The sequence below is a fragment of the Aethalodelphis obliquidens genome, unplaced genomic scaffold, assembly GCF_003676395.1.
Source record: "Aethalodelphis obliquidens isolate GAN/ISIS:26980383/991018 unplaced genomic scaffold, ASM367639v1 scaffold116, whole genome shotgun sequence".
In the NCBI taxonomy this organism is placed as follows: domain Eukaryota; kingdom Metazoa; phylum Chordata; class Mammalia; order Artiodactyla; family Delphinidae; genus Aethalodelphis; species Aethalodelphis obliquidens.
The window spans coordinates 563,967-585,143 of NW_020838060.1; the positions used below are offsets into that span (position 1 = coordinate 563,967).

Here is a 21,177-nt window from a genome sequence, read left to right on the forward strand (position 1 = left end):
ACTACAAAATGGGGGAGGCTTATAAAGGCAAAACCCACAAGGTTATAGTTAGTTACGTGAGTTCTTTATCAAGAATTATAATTGGAGCTGGCAAGAAGTAAGGGTGCTTGTTTTGGGGGGTTTTTTTTTTTTGGCTGCACCACACGGCTTACACAATCTTAGTTCTGAGCCCAGGCCCTGGCAGTGAAAGCGCCAAGTCATAATCACTGGACCGCCAGGAAATTCCCAAGGGTGCTTGTTAAATAAGGGTTGGTTGGGGTCCGAATTGGTTGCACGGTTACAAGGGGAGACCTTGAGACCATAAGGATGCAGTGGCTGTGTTGTTCTGAATATGACCAGTGGTGTCCTTGGATTCTGTAAAGTTCAAAGAAAGTTCAAGTTCTCGGTGGGGCAGAATTGTGTCTGAGACCAGATCCTCAATGGCCTCCCAACTCCATTTTTTATACCTGTACTGTGGTTACTCCATTATAATTTCAATTTGTCATCAACTGTAAGAATATGGTTGCCATTAACTGAGATGAGGAAGACTGTGTTGGGAGCTGGTTTTTTGGGGATGGTGGTGGTTAGAATCAGGAGCTTAGTTTTCATCATGTAAGTTTAGGATGTCTACTATACATTTATGTAGCCAACTGGATATATTATTATATGTCAAGTAGCTGTATTGAACTCTGTGAGAAGCACTGTCACTCTTGTGGTCTTCACAGCAACCCTATGAGGTGGATTTTTTTTTTACAAGTGAGGAAAGAGAGGGCTTAAGTAACTTGCCTAATGTCGCAGCTAAAGTGGGAGAGCTGGAATACAACTACAGACACTGGCTTTAAAACTCGTGCTCTTGCTTAATCATTAAGTAATACTGAATCTCAGTGGATGCCTGACATATAGTAATAGACACTCAATAATTATTTGTTGCGTGAATGAATGGAAGAAAAAAACAGTAAAGGGGAGGGATGGGCTACTATTTTCAGAGTCCTCCTATACTCGTTGTCTTTCTGGGTGATCTCTGGCACCACTGCGAAGTTAGGGGAAAAGGCTAAGGAGGGGGCGGGGGGCGGCTAATGCTAGTGATCACGACTCTCGCAGGGTTTACTTTCTATCACAAAGTCCAGGTTTAGCCCAAACGCAGAAGCCCCGTTTTTAGTTCTACCATGACCTTAGCGCACTTATTCTCCACACTAGGAATGCTACAAGTAGCCCAATTTATGCTTCAGGGAACATTAACTTTGCAATAACCTAGCTAACAGATTTACCTGGGGAAACCGAAGGAGGCAAGTAACGCGCAAGCGGAAAACTTTAAAGCGCCGCCACGCAGGCGCTCCGCCGCCGGGAAAGTACCCACTACGGCTGCGCGAATTGGCGGCCCCGCCCTCCCTCGTCACGTGCTGTGGGACCGCGGCGTGGCGGCGGCAGTGGCAGTAGCGACGGCAGGCCATAGGGCGGTCAGAAGGTTTCCGGTTCCGGTGTAACGTTCGGGCTCCGTCTCAGGGGCTGAAGTTAGTGAGGTGAGTAGTGGCCCCGGGCCCGGAGAGGGTATCCTCGCGTCCTAGTGACTGGGGCTAGGGTTCAATCCAGGGGGAGCACAGAGGCGGGAAGGTTCAGTGGAAAGGAAGCTGAGAAAAGAACAAGTTCTGTGGGAGAACGGGTTGGAATGAGATTGTTGAGAGGAAAAGGGCGGGGGCGGGAAAGGGACGAGCTGAGGGGACTACCTCTGAGATGAGGAGTTGGGGTAGAACGAGGCTGGGTTGGGGGCGGGTCAGAGAGACGGAAAGAGCAAAAAGAGAAGAATGGGGGTTTCAGGGAGGAAATTGGACTTGTAGCAAAGGAGAGCACCGAGTAAGGAAATGCTTCAGAGGATTAGAACCTGCTCCCAGCTCATTCAGAGATCATTCTGCCTTCCTCTCCTTCCACACCATAACCACACCCCACCCCAGCCCCGCTCCACGCAGTTATTGTTGAATATTTGATTCGTGACAAAGCTAGTTACCGTTTGGAACTTTTATTTTGGCCACTGGCTGTTTAGTTTGCACGTTATCTTATGGAAGAATGGGTTGAAGTTGAGTACATTTGTTCATATGGTGCTTGGGCACACATTTCATCTGATAGAATTAGTTATGCAATCAATAGTTATTGAATGAATTAAGTGCCATATAGGAATGGCAGTCGTCCTCATTTTGTAAGATGAGTGAACCCAGTCTGAGAGGAATTACTTGTCAGAAGGCTGGTAAATGGTAGAGCTCGGTGTGAGCTCTTCATTCTCTGTGGTGTCTGAATATGCTTTTGAGCAATGCACATGTTGAGATTGATAGGCTCTACTGCTATCTCATAATGGGTAAATAGAGCCACTGTATTCATATAACGTGTCACTGAGGCACAAAATCTTTCACTCGTAGTTTCATGACTTTAATCTACTTGCTTCATATGGTTATACCAAAATTAAATACACTATTTAGCAACAGTTCTTATAGAGGATAAACCTGCCAGAAATGTAGAAGATAATCAGACTGTACCTTATAGGAGAAAAGATGTCTTAAAACATCTTAAAAGATTGAATCCCAGATTGGACCCTGATGTGTGGCACTGCTGGGAGGAGGTTAGCTTGGAATTGAGGTCAGTCTAGCTTATTGACTTTTAGGCAATATGGAGAAAATCAGGGAAATAAAAATTTTCTTTATGCTCATGAAGAGTTTTGAGATTTAAGTAGGGGATAAAAATGTAAACATGAATAAAATTTAAGAACTGTACTAACTTACATTAAACAACAAATTAAAGATTGTTGTAGAGTCTTTTATGATGGTGTTTTCTCTCTTAAGCTAAAAAGTAGAATAAAGGTGAAAAGAGAGAGAGTACATCCAAAACGAGGGTAATCTTTTCTGAACTGAGGGATTAGTTATGACAGAGACCCTGTAGAACATGAGAGAAAAGTATCTAGGTACAGAATTCCCACTGGGATGAATATGAGTACAGAGAAATGTGATAGAACAGTCTTAAGGATTAAGAGTTTTAATATAGGATGACTGACCTGGATAAGCCCTCTCATTTGTGTCCCTTAAAAGAAGGCCTGGGTTAAGGAATGCTTGCCCAGAAGTAGGAAGAATAGAACGGCTGGGCTCTGAGTGGGCTTTTTCAGTCTTGTTTTCATGTTATATGCTTGCCAGTCCTTGTTGAATATGACAGAATCAAAAAAGAAGCTAGGACTCATTTCTCAGACTAGGTTATTCCCAAGGTTTGCTTGTTTATTCCACAGGTTTCACTGATCCACTGATACTTACTGAGTTAGGGTTAAAAATCAAACAGAATGTAGTCCTTTCTGTTTTGAAGTATGAGTTGTAGGGAAAGTATTTGTCTTGAAATGAAGTAGAAGAACTTGCCTAGGATTGAGAATAGAGGTGGGGAAGGCATTCCTGATATACTTACTGTTGCCTGGGGTTATTTTAATCTTCTCCTGTCCTCTAACTTAACTCTTTACTGGTTTCTTTTTAGGTACAGTATTGAATCCTATTTTGAGCTATCCTCCTTTTCCTGAAGAATGGCACTGTCTAAGAGGGAGCTGGATGAGCTGAAACCATGGATAGAGAAGACAGTGAAGAGGGTGCTGGGTTTCTCAGAGCCCACAGTGGTCACAGCAGCACTGAACTGTGTGGGGAAGGGCATGGACAAGAAGAAGGCAGCTGGTATGTACCTTTCTGAAACTTCTGGCTTAACATGTAGGATGACCCCAAATACTGCTTTGAACTTCCCCAAAATTCTCTCTGTTGGGAGTGTCTAAAAAAAGGTCAGGCCAGTTTCTCTTGCATTATAATGGAAATAGCCTAAATAATTAATATTGCTTTTTCTCTTATTTTTTATTTTTTATACTATTTGTGACATATTTTGAATCTCAGACTGATTTCCTTTGACCACTGCACTGAGTTACCTAAATTATATTTACTTAGGAAATATACTAAAGTCAGATGGGTATATTCAGATTCAGATCGACATCTAAACATTTAGAAGTCTCTATAAAATACATGAAAAATGTTGAGGAAGGCAGATTTTGTTAAGGTAGTCTCCTCCAACTGCTGTTTGGGAAAAGTTAGAGTGGTTATTCATCTTAAACTTTGATGCTCAGCCTAAACAGGTTACTCTGGCTATGCTACTTCCTATGCCAAAAAGTTATAACTATTTTTATCTCGTGGGGCAAGGTCATTCAGTGTAAGAGAATGTATGAGAATCCTACAAAGAACTTAAGAAAGCATTTCTCTCCCTCTTAGGGATAAAATTCCAGTGTTGGCATCTATTGTATGCCTAGTATTGGACTAAGTACTTTTACGTTTTCAACCTTACCACCTCTTTTTTTCTTGCCAGACCACCTGAAACCTTTTCTTGATGATTCTACTCTCCGATTTGTGGACAAACTGTTTGAGGCTGTGGAGGAAGGCCGAAGCTCTAGGCATTCCAAGTCCAGCAGTGACAGGAGCAGAAAACGAGAGCTAAAGGTAGGTTACAGTTAACTATCTGACGAGCTTGGAGTGTTTTGAATGGTAACAAAGTTGCTGAGCTTACCTGGCTCACACTTTAATATCCACTATTAGAATACCTAATATTTAAGAGAGGTACTTAGACATTGGAGTAGAGGGGGTGAACATGTATTATCACCATCTTATGGTGATGAACTACCTAAGTTCATGGGTTGAAACGTTCCAAGGAAACAGTAGGTAGCTTTGTCCTTTTTCATATACAGTTAGGAGTTTTGGTTCTCATGTTTCCCTAAGTCTCTCTCTTTTTCTTTTTTTTCAATAAATTGATTGCTCTAAGATTTTATGCTTTGATTTACTTGAGGCCTAATAGATTGCTTCACAGTGTGACTTCACTGCTACCTGAGCCATAGACCTCATTGTTGGTCCTTTAGAGATATTACTCTGCAATGGACTTCTAGATGGGACACCTAACAGCAATTGATTTTTTACTGTGTGTCTTGAGAGCCTACTGTTTTCCACATAGCATATTGCCAGTCCTCTGGCCCCATGAGTGGAATACTTAAAGGGACCATCATTACCTCCCTTACCTCCTTCTCTTTTTATCCTATAGTTGCTGATTGGTCATGGCCTCTTTCAATATTAGCAGTGTCAAGTAGCTGATCTATCTCTTTTCTCTGTCTGTCTCTTAAAAAAAAAATCTTTTCTGTGACTCCCATCAAAAACCTTCCAAAGTGCTTTTGATATCCTGGCTATCCTTTTGCTTTTCCTGAGGCACAAGAGTGAATAAGCAGTGTCTGCTTGGTCCCTGGCCAGGCTGTGGAACCAAGAGAAATAGAGATTTGTGTGCTTTTTGTGTTTAGGGTTTTGTAGGGTTATCAGAGGAATGAAAGATAGTCCTTGCCTTAAAGGAATTTGCAGTTTAAGGGTTGGGGGATGGGAGGGCACAACAAAATACAGTCACAAATTATGAAATCTGAGTAGCAGTTTCATATAAATTTTAGGGTTGACTATAGAGTTTCAGACTTTGTTGAATTTTGTTACATTTAAGGGGGAATGCTTGATGCATAGTATACACAGATCTGTAGAGTGAAGATTATGTTTTGATAGGGTGTGCTACTGTATAAGTGCTGAGGGCCTGCTGTGAATAAAGTGACTACATTGGGTGGGATTAATAAAAATGGTTTCTTGAAGGAGGTATCTAGATAGCCTTGGGATTCGGGTCCCATTTTGGTCCATTCAGTCCCCACCCCACACAATATATTATGGGAGAGTCCTTTTTCTTGAACTGTAGGAGTTCCAGGAAGCGCTCGCCCCTGGCCGAGGATATGTCCTTGCAAAACACGAGCCCTCCTAGTGAAGAGGGGATGTCACCCAAAGCCTACCACCGGTGTGTACATTTGCTTTTTCCCATTGTCCCTTCCAGTTGGCCACTCTTGGTCCTGTTAAGTTCACCTTGCAAATTAGTCAACATATTTGAGTTCCCATTGTTTGATGAGAACAAAGTGTTATTGGGGAATACTGAAAAAGAGAGAAAGCCCCTGTCCTGGAAGAGCTTAGACACTAGTTGGGAGAAAGTACGTACTAACATTGAAAGACTTAACACTTGGCAAACAGAATATCAGCAGTGTAATTTTACTTAGTATGAACCAAGCTCTTAAGCGCTAAAAGGATGTGAAACAACAGTTTGATCAGAGTGGGTTGAGATTATTAATGAGAAAAACTTCCTGGAGGAGGTGAGTTTTAGGCAGGATTTGGACTGGGGGAAAAGTTGAGGGAGATCATTACAAATGTGGGCAGTAAGATGTGCAAAGACCTTGGGATGGGAACATTTATAAGCACATGGGATGAAATTTGTTTGACTGGAGTAGGAGAATAATGAAGTTGAGATGGGTGAGATGGTCCATTTGGTGGAGGGTCTAGAAGACTCTGGGAAAAGCCACAAAATGCTGATAAGGACTAGGATTATTCTTCCCTTCTCCCATGGGCAGGGATACAACTCTTCTTTCATCTTGGGTTCCCTTAGGAAGTGTTTGGTGATGACTCTGAGATCTCCAAGGAATCATCAGGAGTAAAAAAGCGACGGATACCCCGTTTTGAGGAGGTGGAAGAGGAGCCAGAAGTAATCCCTGGGCCTCCCTCAGAGAGTCCTGGCATGCTGACTAAGCTCCAGGTTAGTAATTAAGAACTGGAAGCGGTGGTTTTGAGAGTTGAAGAAGTAAGAGATGGATGGGTCCAGATTTATCGTGGCCTTAATTTGAATTAATTGTTAGCATTGGAAAAATTTTATGTCCTGCTTTATGTTTCATCATTTCTTGGTTTAACCAGGAGTATTCCAGTTGAAGTCTTTTGAAATAGCATTTACTGAGCACCTATTATGTGGCAAGGAAGGTGTGTTACGTACATCATTTGCCCAAATATCTACCTCACTGTGTCAGTAAGAAAATTATTGAAATGATTAGAACTTAACACGATGGCAGAGAAGTATTTCCAAATACTATAACACAGAAAAGATATAATCCACTTAAATAATTTTGAGTTCACTTTGTATGTTTTTAATAGGAATTATCTGTGTATTTAAAATGGGCACTGTTAAAAAATTTGGGGGCTTCCCTGGTGGCGCATTGGTTGAGAGTCCACCTGCCAATGCAGGGGACACGGGTTCGTGCCCCGGTCCGGGAAGATCTCACATGCCGTGGAGCGGCTGGGCCCGTGAGCCATGGCCGCTGAGCCTGCGCGTCCAGAGCCTGTGCTCTGCAAAGGGAGAGGCCACAACAGTGAGAGGCCCACGTACCACCAAAAAACAAAAAACAAACAAACAAAACAAAAACAAAAACAAAAAATTTTGATACTATGTAAGTAGTAAATATTTCTTGTACCACTTAAAATTTGTTACAGGAGAAATAGAATATATACATATATATGGATGGGTGGGTGGATGGACGGATTTGCATATTATATATGACATTTCTGAAAGGAAAGAAACTGATGGTGATGTTTTTTTATAGAAAATGGGGTGGAAGAATTCACAGTATACCCTTTTGTACTTTTTTGCATTTTAAACTATGTAAATATACCACCTATTCAAAAAAATGTTTAAAATAATTTTTTTTAAATATCTTGAAGCGCCTTGACACAGGACTCCTGGAAAATTCAAGAAGAGTTATTTGATCATGTCCTCAAAGCTTATTATTCTGAACTTCTTTAGGGCAGAGGAAAGTATTTACAGAGATTAGGAAGTAAGTCTTCACATTGTTGGCTCCCGTTACCCAAACTAGGAACTCAGGGACAAATAGGTGATTTTTTTTTTAAAGTGTAATAATGTTTATGGGTTCTGTCAGTTTTGCATGCATTTTCTAAATGTTCACAGTTGCCCTGTAAGGTAGGTACCATTTTTACCCCTTTTAGACACTTGGAGGTTTAGAAATTAAATACCGTGTTCAAGGTCACACAAGCATTAAATGGCAGAGTTAAGATTCAAACTCAGGTTTCCCTGACTCCAGAGTCTTAATTAGCAAGCTATGTTACTATCAATACTTAACATGCCAATCCTGCCTTGGGAAGATAGGTTGAAAAATTCCAGTGCTCAGTTGTGTACGCTTATCTTTATTACATTTTCTAGCCTATGGTACAAGCAGAATATGATGGGGTCATTCAAAAATTTTTTGTTCTCTAAACCTGAAAGCCCTTTGAGTTTAGGAACCTGTATGAGAGAAATAAAAAGATGTTAACAGTTTTTCAACTTTTTCCCCCACTGAGAGCAGATCAAACAGATGATGGAGGCAGCAACACGGCAAATCGAGGAAAGGAAAAAACAACTAAGTTTCATTAGCCCCCCTACGCCTCAGGTATTGTAACCAGATTTCTCTGAAAATAAGAATCTTTAGCACAGAATTTCTTGCCACCCACTCAAATGAGAGTCCAGAAGATGACTGCATGTTCCACCCCCAATTTGCCACAGTCTACCACTCTGTGGCGGGTTGGCGGGGGGCGGTCGGGGGAGATCTGCCTGCCTGTCTAATTTTTCTGATTCTGATTTCTTTTTCTCTGTCTCACAGCCAAAGACTCCTTCTTCCTCCCAACCAGAGCGACTTCCAATTGGCAACACTATTCAGCCCTCCCAGGCCGCCACTTTCATGAATGATGCCATTGAGAAGGCAAGGAAAGCAGCTGAACTACAAGCCCGCATCCAAGCCCAGCTGGCACTGAAGCCAGGGCTCATCGGCAATGCTAACATGGTGGGCCTGGCCAATCTCCATGCTATGGGCATTGCTCCCCCGTGAGTATCTGTTTCATGGAACTCGTTTCTGAAGCTTGAGAAGCAATAAATACCTTTGAATGTTATTGATCCTCTTCTTGCAAGGAACTTAAATAATTTCTTAGACAGTTTCATATTTCTTACATATACTCAATAAATACCAATTGAATTTATTCTCTTGGTCACCTTGTTGCAGAGTTTAATTTATCTTCTTTTTACAATTGGTAGAACTGAAGTTAAGATTATTCCTCTAATATTGGAGCTAGGAATAGAGCCAGGTTTCCTGGATCCTAGGTCAGAACTATATCCATTAAACCACATTGAGTGAGACCAGATCTGAGAGTTCTCTACAACTGGGTAAAGGTGATAGACTTCATTTTTAACACCTTAATTGGTTTGCCATTCCCTGTCTGACTCAAGAATTAAGGAGTAAAGGAAAATATGATTCCAATTTCTTACCATTGTAATTTATAAGTTCATTTCATCTGATTGTACTCTATACTCAACTGTCCAGTTTGATAGTTTCAGTCAAGATGTTATTATTCACTGATGGGTTTATGTTCCTTAGAATTTTGTAACCTAGTTGTCTTTGTTGGGTTTTGATTTTTCCTTTTTTTTTTTTTTTTTTTTAATTTTATTTCTTTTGGGCTGTGTGTTGGGTCTTCGTTGCTGTGCGGGGGCTACTCTTCATTGCACTGTGCGGGCTTCTCATTGTGGTGGCTTTTCTTGTTGAGCATAGGCACGCGGGCTCAGCAGTTGGGGCTCACAGACTCTAGAGCACAGGCTCAGTAGTCGTGGCGCATGGGCTTAGTTGCTCCGCAGCATGTGGGATCTTCCTGGACCAGGGATTGAACCTGTGTCCCCTGCATTGGCAGGCGGATTCTTAATCACTGCGCCACCAGGGAAGCCCTGTTTTTTATTTTCTGCTTGTTTTTTTTTTTTTGCTTGACTTATTGTTCCAAATGGGATTTATTCCTTTGTGGGCTATTTTTCAGGAAGGTGGAGTTAAAAGATCAAACTAAACCTACACCACTGATTCTTGATGAACAAGGTCGAACTGTAGATGCAACCGGCAAGGAAATTGAGCTGACACACCGTATGCCTACTCTGAAGGCCAATATTCGGGCTGTGAAGAGGGAACAATTCAAGCAACAGCTAAAAGAAAAGCCATCAGAAGACATGGAGTCTAATACCTTTTTTGACCCCCGAGTCTCAATTGCCCCTTCCCAGCGCCAGAGACGCACTTTTAAATTCCACGACAAGGGCAAATTTGAAAAGATTGCCCAGCGATTACGGACTAAGGTATCTGGCTTAGAATATAATCTAGAATTTTGAAGAAGTTAGGAAGGTGACAAAGGAAATTGAATATAGTCCTGAAATAACCATCAACTCAGTTCTCTATGTTTTTGGCAATTAGATAAACAAGTAGTAAAGCAATGAGTAATTTTTAAAATACTATATTTTTTCCTGGAATACTTGATTTTTAGCTGATTTGTCTTCTCAGTTACTTACATTCTACTTAGGTAGAAATAAAATTGAATTTGAAAATTCTCCACATAAACGGTCAGTGGAGGGAAACCGTTGAGAACCCTCAGGGCAACTAATGAAAGCTAGCCTGGTGTTAAAATTTACTGCAGACAGTCCACACACTTGGATAGTTTGATTGACTGTATATTTGATGACTTTTACCTTCTTGTTTTCATCCTCTCAGAATGAGGTTTTTCATAAAATTCCATTTCTGCATATTTGCTGCAGGCAGGCACTGTGGGGTAAAGGGCTAGTGATGAGAGTGAAATGTATGTAAATCAACCAAGTAAAGGATAAAGTAAAGCAGAACAGCTCCTTTTTCTAAGCTTTCAGAAGGTATGAATTTGTTGCATTAGATGTAAAGAGTTCAGCAAGGGAGTGTTTTAAAGTTTGGGATTCTACTACTTCCCTGTTTTCTTTGACTTCAATTTATCTTCTTGTCTTGTCTTTAGGCTCAACTGGAGAAGCTGCAGGCAGAGATCTCACAGGCAGCTCGAAAAACAGGCATTCATACTTCAACTAGGCTGGCCCTCATTGCTCCTAAGAAGGAGTTGAAGGAAGGTGATGTCCCTGAAATTGAGTGGTGGGACTCTTATATCATCCCCAATGGCTTTGACCTGTGAGTTTGTTGGTTAATACCTTTTCATAAGGCTAGAGTTTTAATGGGAAAGATGGTACTTGTGCATTAAGTAAAAAATTTAAATCCAAGGAAGATAGATAACCGTATACAAGCTCATATATTTGTAAAGAATATGTTGTATGGGTCGTTTTAGTTTTTTCGGTTAATGTAGGAGGATTGGGCACATATAGTCTAAATAATCTATACAAATCTGTAAAATTTCTGCTTGCTTTGTTATACATTGTTATTTGTTTTTACCATATTTGTTTTCTTAATTATCTTCTTTTGCTACTTATAATAGGTGTTTACATTTCTTAAAGATCCAGTCCTAGAATAGAGCAAGGATTCTTAGTTGATGGGGGAGAGAATGATAAATAAAGCGTATAAGAAACATTTGGCAAGCTTCAATCATATCTGCTCCATTATTCTGATACATGGCTTTAGGAGACTGTCTCAGCCTTTCCTTATGCTTCCTTTGTCAGCCTCTGTCCCAGCGAATTATTGTTACTAATGAGAGAATATGTGTCCATCAGGGGTGTTAGGGTAGAAAAAAAAGGTTGACAATGACTGGTGTAGAGAGTGCATCCAACCTTAGTGGGACCATTTTGTCATCTTGAAAATTATAAGTAATATATTACATATTATAGACATGCAAATACTGTAAAAAGTTCTAGAATGCATTATGGGGGGGTGGATTTTTTCATTGTGTTTCTGAGATTCCCTCTCTCTTGGAATCATCTCTACCCACATATCCTGTTTTCCCTTCTTCCTCCAATTTTAGTACAGAGGAAAATCCCAAGAGAGAAGATTATTTTGGAATCACGAATCTTGTTGAACATCCAGCCCAGCTCAACCCTCCAGGTAATGTAGAGATTACTCAATCAAAGCTCTAGAGAAGTATTAGCCAATAGAAATTTATGTGATAATGGGCATGTTCTCTGTCTGGGCTGTCTATACTATAGCTGCTGTGCACACATGACTATTGAGAACTTGAAAACCAAGTTGCATTAATACAGCTGAGGGACTGAATTTTTAATTTTATTCAGTTTTAATTTAAATTTAAATAGTACATGTAGTTAGTGGTTACAGTGTTGGACAGTGCAGCTGTAGAGCATTGAGGTCTAATCTATAGATGGCATCACTGATGTATATTACAAATTGGGCTTTTGCCATAGTGTTGACTCCCAACTCTAGTACACCACCATTAAACTCCTGGCCCTCTTCAATCTTCTTTTTCTTCAGCCTTTCTCTTTATCATTTTTGTAGTGAAAGTCTGTTGGCTCAGTCAGAAGAGATGGGTTTTAGTTGTGGCTGTGAACTAGCTGAATCCCTTGGGTAAATCACTTATAATACAGAATTTCCTCATATGTAGAGATAATACTGATATTCCCTCTTAAGCAATCACAGAAGATTTTAACATTTTCATCAAATTTGAGATGAATAGAGGAGGTTAGTTTTTACTCAGTAAATTTACTCAGTAAATTTGCTTGCCAGTATCTCTAATAAGTTCATAAAAATAGATTGAGACCCTGTGATAATAAAAGAATAATAATCATTGAATTATACTTAATCAGAATGTACTTAGCTGTCATCAGCATGAATCATTAGAAGAAAGTGGGGGATTTTGTTTGTTTTAACAAATTGAGTAAATCTGCTTTGGGAGCTCAGAAGATTTTTCCCAATCCCTATGACTCTTAAATTATAAATTTCCTAATGTTGGCCAGTGGTTTTCAAATTGTATTCCATAGGCACGTTGAGGTTCAATAAGTAGGATCCAAATGGGATTCTGGATACCCCCCACCTACTCCAAATCCTCACACAGAGCAGCCGGAGCAGCTCTAATTTTGTTTTCTATATTTGTCACATTTCAGTTTATAAAAGGGTTCAACTGCTTAAAGAAAAACAAGTTAGAACATTACTCATGAAAGATAAGAATGCTTTTGAGGGGCTTCCCTGGTGGGGCAGTGGTTAAGAATCCGCCTGCCAATGCAGGGGACATGGGTTCGAGCCCTTGTCTGGGAAGATCCCACATGCCGCAGAGCAACTAAGCCCGTGCACCACAACTACTGAGCCTGCGCTCTAGAGCCTGCGAGCCACAACTACTGAAGCCCATGTGCCTAGAGCCCGTGCTCCGCAACAAGAGAAGCCACTGCAATGAGAGGCCCTCACACTGCAACAACGAGTAGCCCCCACTCGCCGCAACTAAAGAAAGCCTGCGAGCAGCAATGAAGACCCAAGGCAGCCAAAAATAAATTAAAAAAAAAAAGAATGCTTTTTAAAGACATAACTATAATACCATTATCACGACCTAAAATTAACTAAAAGCAAACTAGAGGTCCTTTCTTTTTCTTTTTTTTAATCTTAATTGGAGTATAGTTGATTTACAATGTTGTGTTAGTTTCAGGCGTACAGCAAAGTTAATCAGCTACACATATACAGATACCCACTATTGTTTAGATTCTTTTCCCATATAGGCCATTACAGAGTATTGAGTAGAGTTCCCTGTGCTATACAGTAGGTTCATATTAGTAGTGTGTATATGTCAATCCCAGTCTTCCAATTTATCCCTTCCCACTTACCCCCTGGTAACCATAAGTCTGTTTTCTACATCCGTAACTCTGTTTCTGTTTTGTAGATAAGTTCATTTATACCCTTTTTTCAGATTCCACATATAAGTGATATCATATATTTGTCTTTCTCTATCTGACTTATTTCACTCATTATGACAATCTCTAGGTCAATCCATGTTGCTGTAAAGTTTCTTTTAATGTGATTGATATTCACCTGTATCCCTCTAATATGCTTATTGCTTTGGTACATTCATTTCTCTGCCTGACAGTCGACAATGACACACCAGTTACTCTGGGGGTATATCTGACCAAGAAGGAACAGAAGAAACTTCGAAGGCAAACAAGGAGGGAAGCACAGAAGGAGCTACAAGAGAAAGTCAGGCTAGGCCTGATGCCTCCTCCAGAACCCAAAGGTACGTATCTTAGAGGCAGGGAAGAAAGGGTGACGAGTTTATCTCTGTCATTCTAGAGGAACTTTAGCATCTCTCTATATTTGGGTGCTTTTTGTTTCTCAGAATCATTCATTGGTTTTTCCTTTCCTAAATTTTCTATTGTCTTTGCTTATTAAGACAGGTCAACATAGTCATTGTAGATGTCATTTAAGGCTTTTTTTTTTTTTTTTAACTAATATTGACCATAAAACATTCCTATACTCCTGGAAGAATAATAGGCTTGAAATTCATGAAGATAGTAGTTGGAGTATTTGCATAGAGTTGCTATGTACATAATTCTTAAATGTTTGAAAAATGAAAATGCAGTTTAAAAAACCTCACTCCTGTAGTTTCCATTATCAGTAATATTTTGAGTGAGCACTGTTATGTATAGGATCTTTCACTAAATGCTATGATGAGAGTGAAAAATGCCAAAGGGCTTCCCTGGTGGCGCAGTGGTTGAGAGTCCGCCTGCCGATGCAGGGGACACGGGTTCGTGCCCTGGTCCGGGAAGATCCCACATGCTGCGGAGCGGCTAGGCCCGTGAGCCATGGCTGCTGGGCCTGCGCGTCCGGAGCCTGTGCTCCACAATGGGAGAGGCCACAACAGTGAGAGGCCCGAGTACCGCAAAAAGAAAAAAAAAGAAAAAAAAGGAAAAAAAAATGCCAAAGAAATTAAGTTCCTTGTCTTTCGTAAATTTTCAAACAATGTGAATAAATGCATACCAGTTATTTAGATTAATTATGTGACCTCCCTCAAATGCTGAATTAATTGGATGGGCTTTCAAGGTAAGAGTATTTGGAGGAGGTGAGTTTTGAGCAGAGATTTGAAATAGGTGAATGATATGAATTAGTAGAGAAGAGATTGACAGGTTATCCCAGCTGGAGTAATGACTTACGAGATTGATTTCTATCATCTCTTCACTGCAGTAAGAATTTCAAATTTGATGCGAGTATTAGGAACAGAAGCTGTTCAAGACCCCACGAAGGTAGAAGCCCATGTCAGAGCTCAGATGGCAAAAAGACAGAAGTAAGTGCCATGGGATTGGGTGGAAACCCAGGGCAAGTACCTTTCCCAGACTCTTCTGGGGGATCCATATTTGGAGGGAGGGGAGAGTTCTCCGTTGCTCTCTCTTTCCCTCAGCCCTGCCTCTGATCTTCAATGCCTTTCTCACTTGTGGATGTCCTTCCTGTCACGACAGAGCGCATGAAGAGGCCAACGCTGCCCGAAAACTTACAGCAGAACAGAGAAAGGTCAAGAAAATTAAAAAGCTTAAAGAAGACATTTCACAGGGGGTACACATATCTGTTTATAGGTAGGTGTCCAAACTGGGCCAGCCTTTTCCTTAGAAATACCAAAACATTTTCCAGGTGATTGAGGCAGAATCACTGGTGTAAAGCATACCTAATAGCAGCTCTACTCTCTTTTAACGACCCTAGTGTAAATCAAGAGCTAGTAGATCTTTTTCATTGGTGAGGGTTAAAAACTTAGTCTTCTGTCTCTGAGGTCTTAGTGAACTAATACTAGTTCTGAAGAATGAATGAACGAATATGCTTATTCAGGCCAAGATGTGAACTAGGGATCATTCATACTTTATGAAGCATAAAATATTATTTTTTTAGGAAGCATTAAAAGTCTTTTTCCTCAGTTAACTATATCCTTATCCTAATGTATTGCAGTAATCCTTTTACTCCCACTCCAAAGTGGACTTTATTTATTTATTTATTTATTTTTGATTTATTTATTTGTTTTTATTTTTGGCTGCATTGGGTCTTCGTCGCTGCACGGGCTTTCTCTAGTTGCGGCGAGTGGGGGCTACTCTTCATTGCAGTGAGCAGTCTTCTTGTTGTGGCTTCTCTTGTTGTGGAGCACAGGATCTAGGCACTCAGGCTCAGTAATTGTGGCACACGGGCTTAGTTGCTCCGTGGCATGTGGGATCTTCCCAGACCAGGGCTTGAACCTGTGTCCACTATTGGCAGGTGGATTCTTAACCACTGCATCACTAGGGAAGCCCTGGACTTTCCATGTTGTAAATATTTTCTACCTTTTCTGTTGATTTAATGTTTTCATTTTATTCTTTTATGTCAAGTACATGTGTATCTTCTGTTTAGACGTGCTCCTGTTTAGTTCTTTATTATAAAAACGGCACATTATTATAAAAGTAGTGAATGCTTACTAAGATAAAAAACATTCTAACAATACAGAAGGACATTTACTGAAAAAGTCCCCTTCCTATTCTCTGATCCCTTAGGACCACTCACTGTGGGTAATTGCCACTGACAGTTTTTCGTATATTCTTCAAGAAATTTTTCAGGCATAGCATTGTGACTACTTTATATTATAAGCACCTAGAGGGCAAAGAATTTGTTGGTCTTTATACTGTCAAGAACAACTAGCATATAAATATTTTTGGATGATGGTAAATATCTCTTCTTCATTCTTAAATTTTGATTACCTGCTATTTGTTGTAAAGTGTACAGTGCTAGACTTTGAAGAAGTTTAAGACAGTAGAAATACTTCTGGATTCATCAATTCTACCTTTAAGCATTAGTATATTTGCTTACTCCAAATGCCTTTGTTTTTAGAGAGAAAACTATTTTGGATCCATTTTTATTTGCCATTCCATTCAGGCAACTGCTGATGCTAAAATGAAAGCCATAACTAAACTTTCCCTCTCCAGAGTTCGAAATTTGAGCAACCCAGCCAAGAAGTTCAAGATTGAGGCCAATGCTGGGCAGCTGTACCTGACAGGGGTGGTGGTACTGCACAAGGATGTCAACGTGGTAGTAGTGGAAGGGGGTGAGTCTGAAAAAATTGAGGCAACCGTAGGCCTTGAAGTGATTAACATGGTGGGAAGAAAGGAGAAAAAGATAGTATTTTAGAGCCATACCTGGGTTTAATATCTTGGGCCTCTGTTTCTGTGTTTATTGGAGTAGAAGGACCTAAGATGTGGTTCCTGGGATTGCTTCAGCTACCACATTAATGTCTGAGCATTGAATGCACACAAACGTTCTTTCTACCCCATCGTCTTCCACAACTCTGGCAAAATTCTCCTTCTCTGTTTCTAGGCCCCAAGGCCCAGAAGAAATTTAAGCGTCTTATGCTGCATCGGATAAAGTGGGATGAACAGACATCTAACACAAAGGGAGATGGTGAATGGGGGTTAGAGGGGATTAAGTGGGAGGTGGGATGGTACTCTGTCCATTCATCTGTTCCCTCTCTCTGACACTCTTGCAAATACCAGATAATGTTTAAGAATTTTAGAAAGACCCATTTGGACTTTAAGCATGCTAGACATTCATACAGTATTTATTATATGATCATATGCATGAGTATTAGTTATTCTCCTGCCTGTCCTTTAAGGCCTTTCTACTAGCTGGTTTCCCTGTTAGCCCAGACTCTGGATACTGTCTACATGAGTGTATTTAGTTTGTGAAATTTCAGCAAGCTGCGCATTCATATGTGCATTGTCTATATTATATAACTTTTTGACAAAAAGTTTTTTAAAGGATTGAGAGCAAAAAATATTTTTCAGATCAAAAAAAGCTCTCTGCTTCATTCAAGAAAATAAACTTTTATTCTTTTGCCCAAGTTTATCTTGTATATTTATTTGACATCCTTCAGGCCATCTTCTTCCATCAATATTATTCTTCCCTTCTTTGAAGACCTGAGTTAGCATTTAACATATGCAGAGAACCTTACTTTTCTTAACTTTGGCCCTTCTATACTTTTCTTTCTTCCCTATTTTTGTACTTAAACTACACTTTTTACTATAATTGATCTATATTTTATTTTGTTTCGCAAGTGTTCCTAAGATATTTTCATTCATTATATCTGTCCTCCTTCATTAGACTAAAAACTCCTTGAGAATGGACTCTTATCATTTTGGCATCTGAAGTGCTTAGGACAAGTTTTTATTGTTCTTTTATTTATCTCCTTATTCCCAGTACCTGTCACAGCTCTTGACATGTAATTGGTCCTCAATACATGTTTGTTGAATTAATTAATGTCCCTACCTGTTTGGAGATTTCAGTCTAATTGGGGGGAAATAAAGAGTAACAGAAGACATTTGATCCCAGTACATGAGAAAAGGTGATGATATTTAAAAGAATTTGGGTAGGCTTGAATACTGTTTGTTTAGGACCTAAATCTTGATGTCTGATCTAAGTCTAGAGCAAGATTTAGCTAATTGTCTTTTCCAGATGATGAGGAATCTGATGAGGAAGCTGTGAAGAAAACCAACAAATGTGTACTAGTCTGGGAGGTAGGTGATTAAACACTGAAGCAGGACTTTAGCTAATTCCTGATTGTTTATATTACGCAAATGGAGCAATATAATAGTAAAACTAAATAATGACTAATCCCTTAAGTAATTTGTATTTCTTTTTGGAATTCATTGTTAAGTATTTGGCAGCAAATCCTTCCTGATTATATTTTAGTTAAATTGATGGGTATATACTTTATGCCATCTGGGGAAAAGTATGGAAACTGGTGGCAAGAATACAAATTCTCGATTTATTTATTTCACAGTCATGGATATGAGACTTGGAAAGAGGGAAATGAATTGTAGAATTTTCCTTTGGATATAGTGAAAGAAGTACTAGACTTAATACAAAGTTGGGAGTCTGGGCAGTATCACTTACTAGCTGTGTAACTGGGCAAGACACTTAATGTCAAAAACTGTTGCTTTGTCTATAAAATGTGGATATTATTTTCTCCCTATTGTCAGTTTTATTTTGAGAACCTAATTTGATTATTATGTAATGATGCTTTGCAAAATGTGACTAAATCACTCTTAAAATGGAATTTTTTTATGGTTATACAATTCTTTCATCCCTCAAATTTTCTTAGTGAGCCACACTATTCTGAAGAATGAATGAATGAGTGAATATGCTTGTTCAGGCCAAGTTGTGAACTAAGGATCATTCACCCTTTGTGAAGTGTAAAATATCATCCTATTTCTCCAGGAAGCATTAAAAGTTTCTTTCCTCAGTAACTATATTCTTATCCTGATGTACTGCAGTAATCCTTTTATTCCCACTCCAAAATACATTTTATACATTGTAAATATTTTCTACCTTTGTGTTGATTTAATGTTTTCATTTTATTCTTCTAGGTTGCATGCGTGTGTGTATCTTCTATTTTTTAAATGTGCTCATATTTAGTAACTAGTTCTTTATTATAGAAGTAGTACTTTGGGACTTCCCTGGCAGTCCAGCGGTAAGACTCCGCACTTCTCCTGCAGGGGGCGTGAGTTCGATCCCTGGTCGGGGAACTAAGATCCCACATGCCATGCAGCATGGCCCGAAAACAAAAAAAGTAGTACTTTACTACCAAAGTAGTGAATGCTCATTAAAATAAATTCTGACAACACAGAAGATCACTTACTGAAATAGTCCCTTCCAATTCACTCATTTTTTAAGACCACTCTATAGGTAATTGCTACTGTTTTTCATGTATCCTTCTGTCTTACCCCAGATTCCTCCAATTTATGCATACTAAGTAGGTAATAATAACCATAATAACTGTTTCTGTGTCTCATAAGTCCCCATATGCATATTTAATATCCCCCAGCCCCTTCACCTCTTTAAAATTCTGTTCCATTTATCTCTGAGAGTCCTCAGGAATTATTTCTCAGGTTCAGAAATAAGCCAAATTGTGCTTTAGCCTCCTTTTTGGAATCTGATCCCTGAAAGCCTCTAGCACTTTGTGACTGCCATTGCAGCTAGTCCCTTTGATGAGAATGCAGTTCCACTAAGTACTGAATCTTTCTATTGTAGTTGTCTGCAGGTTATCCCCCTTGGCTCCCATTCCTCTCTCCCCCGAACCCCTGGATTGTTCTTTGTCACTGGGCCCCAAAACCTCCTGCTTATATACATGGTCTCACTAAGTCTTATGAAAAGAGTCCTTTTAGCCTCTAACTCCTTTCTCCTTAAATGCCCAAATCTGGAGGCCTGGTGGGAGGCAAGTTCATCCCATCTCACCCTCCGTAGTCCTTCCTGACTTACTCTTCCATCCAGGCACCAGAGCACAGAACTCCTCATCTTCCATTCAGTCAAAAAAACAAACCCATATAAAGTCATGAAAACTCAGCAAATATCCAAGGGGGTGGAGGTTAGAATTGTTTGTTTTGTTTGTTTAATATTTGTTTATTTAGGCTGCACCAGTTCTTAGTTGCAGCACTCAGGATCTTTTATTTGAGGCATGCGGGATCTTTAGTTGTGGCATGTGGGCTTCTTAGTTGCAGCATGCATGCGGGATCTAGTTCCCTGACCAGGGATCGAACGCGGGCCCCCTGCATTGGGAGCATGGAGTCTTACCCACGGGACCACCAGGGAAGTCCCTAGAATTGTTTTTACCATAAAATTATGTTCAGGTAGGCATATTGCTACACAGGTGTTATTAAGTTTTATAAAGGAATATTATATCTGATTTAAATTAGAAATTGCAGTGTTTTTATTAAAAATTTTGTCTCTTTCCCAGGGTACAGCCAAAGACCGGAGCTTTGGGGAGATGAAGTTCAAACAGTGCCCTACAGAGAACATGGCTCGGGAGCATTTCAAAAAGCATGGGGCTGAGCACTACTGGGACCTTGCGCTGAGTGAATCTGTGTTGGAGTCCACCGACTGAGACTACTGCAAGCCCTTGCCTCTCCCTTCTTGCCTTTGTCTCTTCAGTCCTCTCCCTTATTCTCCTTCCAAACCCAGCCCTACTTGTGTGTGTGATCTCAGAACTGTGCCAGGCTGACATTGGGACAAAGGGAGAACACCTTGCTTCCTTCCCCAGACAGCCTGGTGCTGCCCTTTATTCCCCTTATGTGAATATGATTAAAGAGTTATTTTTAAAGTCGGTATGATATTTTTCACACGTTCAAAGGTATTGGAGTTTGGGTCTTCAGGTGATCTTTTCTCCAGACTTCTAGCAATTGCTGTGGAAAAAGAAAATTTTGTCATTGATATTTATGAATATATAAATGGATGAACGAATGGATGGATGATTGGATAATGGAAATTTCTGACCTCATCTTAGAGCAAGAATGATAAATACTGTTTTCCTGGAGCAGAGTGAAGAAGGAAAAGGTATTAAGTGGATAGGGGAGAGGGAATTTCCATCTCTTAACCTTCAGTGGATAGTCACGAGGTTGACAGATTACTTCTGGTCTTGGCTGAGTAGTCTTAACAGGAAATTAGTTCCTCATATGGGTGAATATATGAGAAGCTGTGTCGTGGGTGAAATGGACACAGAAGGAGAGTCCAAAGAGGATGTTATGGGTCAGTTTGTAAAAGGGAATAGGATTTGGGAATTTAGCCTATTCTCTTTA

At 40.0% G+C, this 21,177-nt stretch overlaps 1 protein-coding gene across 3 annotated transcripts; it reads left to right on the forward strand.

Annotated features, from left to right (window-relative positions):
- Positions 1–1,379: 1,379 nt before the first annotated feature.
- Positions 1,380–20,707, forward strand: PRPF3 (pre-mRNA processing factor 3). 3 transcript variants are annotated; one of them, XM_027097837.1, is made up of 17 exons: positions 1,380–1,499; positions 3,478–3,668; positions 4,342–4,472; positions 5,746–5,841; positions 6,478–6,624; positions 8,216–8,299; positions 8,510–8,730; positions 9,705–10,011; positions 10,689–10,855; positions 11,637–11,716; positions 13,695–13,838; positions 14,786–14,885; positions 15,058–15,171; positions 16,537–16,655; positions 16,925–17,008; positions 18,059–18,120; positions 20,340–20,707. In XM_027097837.1, the coding sequence occupies exons 5-17, from the start codon at positions 6,607–6,609 to the stop codon at positions 20,484–20,486; spliced, it is 1,647 nt and encodes a 548-aa protein (XP_026953638.1). In that variant the 5' UTR covers positions 1,380–1,499; positions 3,478–3,668; positions 4,342–4,472; positions 5,746–5,841; positions 6,478–6,606; the 3' UTR covers positions 20,487–20,707. The 3 variants fall into 3 exon arrangements, with proteins under 3 accessions (XP_026953638.1, XP_026953636.1, XP_026953637.1); XM_027097835.1 differs by lacking the exon at positions 5,746–5,841 and having other exon boundaries at positions 20,340–20,705; XM_027097836.1 differs by lacking the exons at positions 5,746–5,841; positions 15,058–15,171 and having other exon boundaries at positions 1,387–1,499; positions 20,340–20,705.
- Positions 20,708–21,177: the final 470 nt, after the last annotated feature.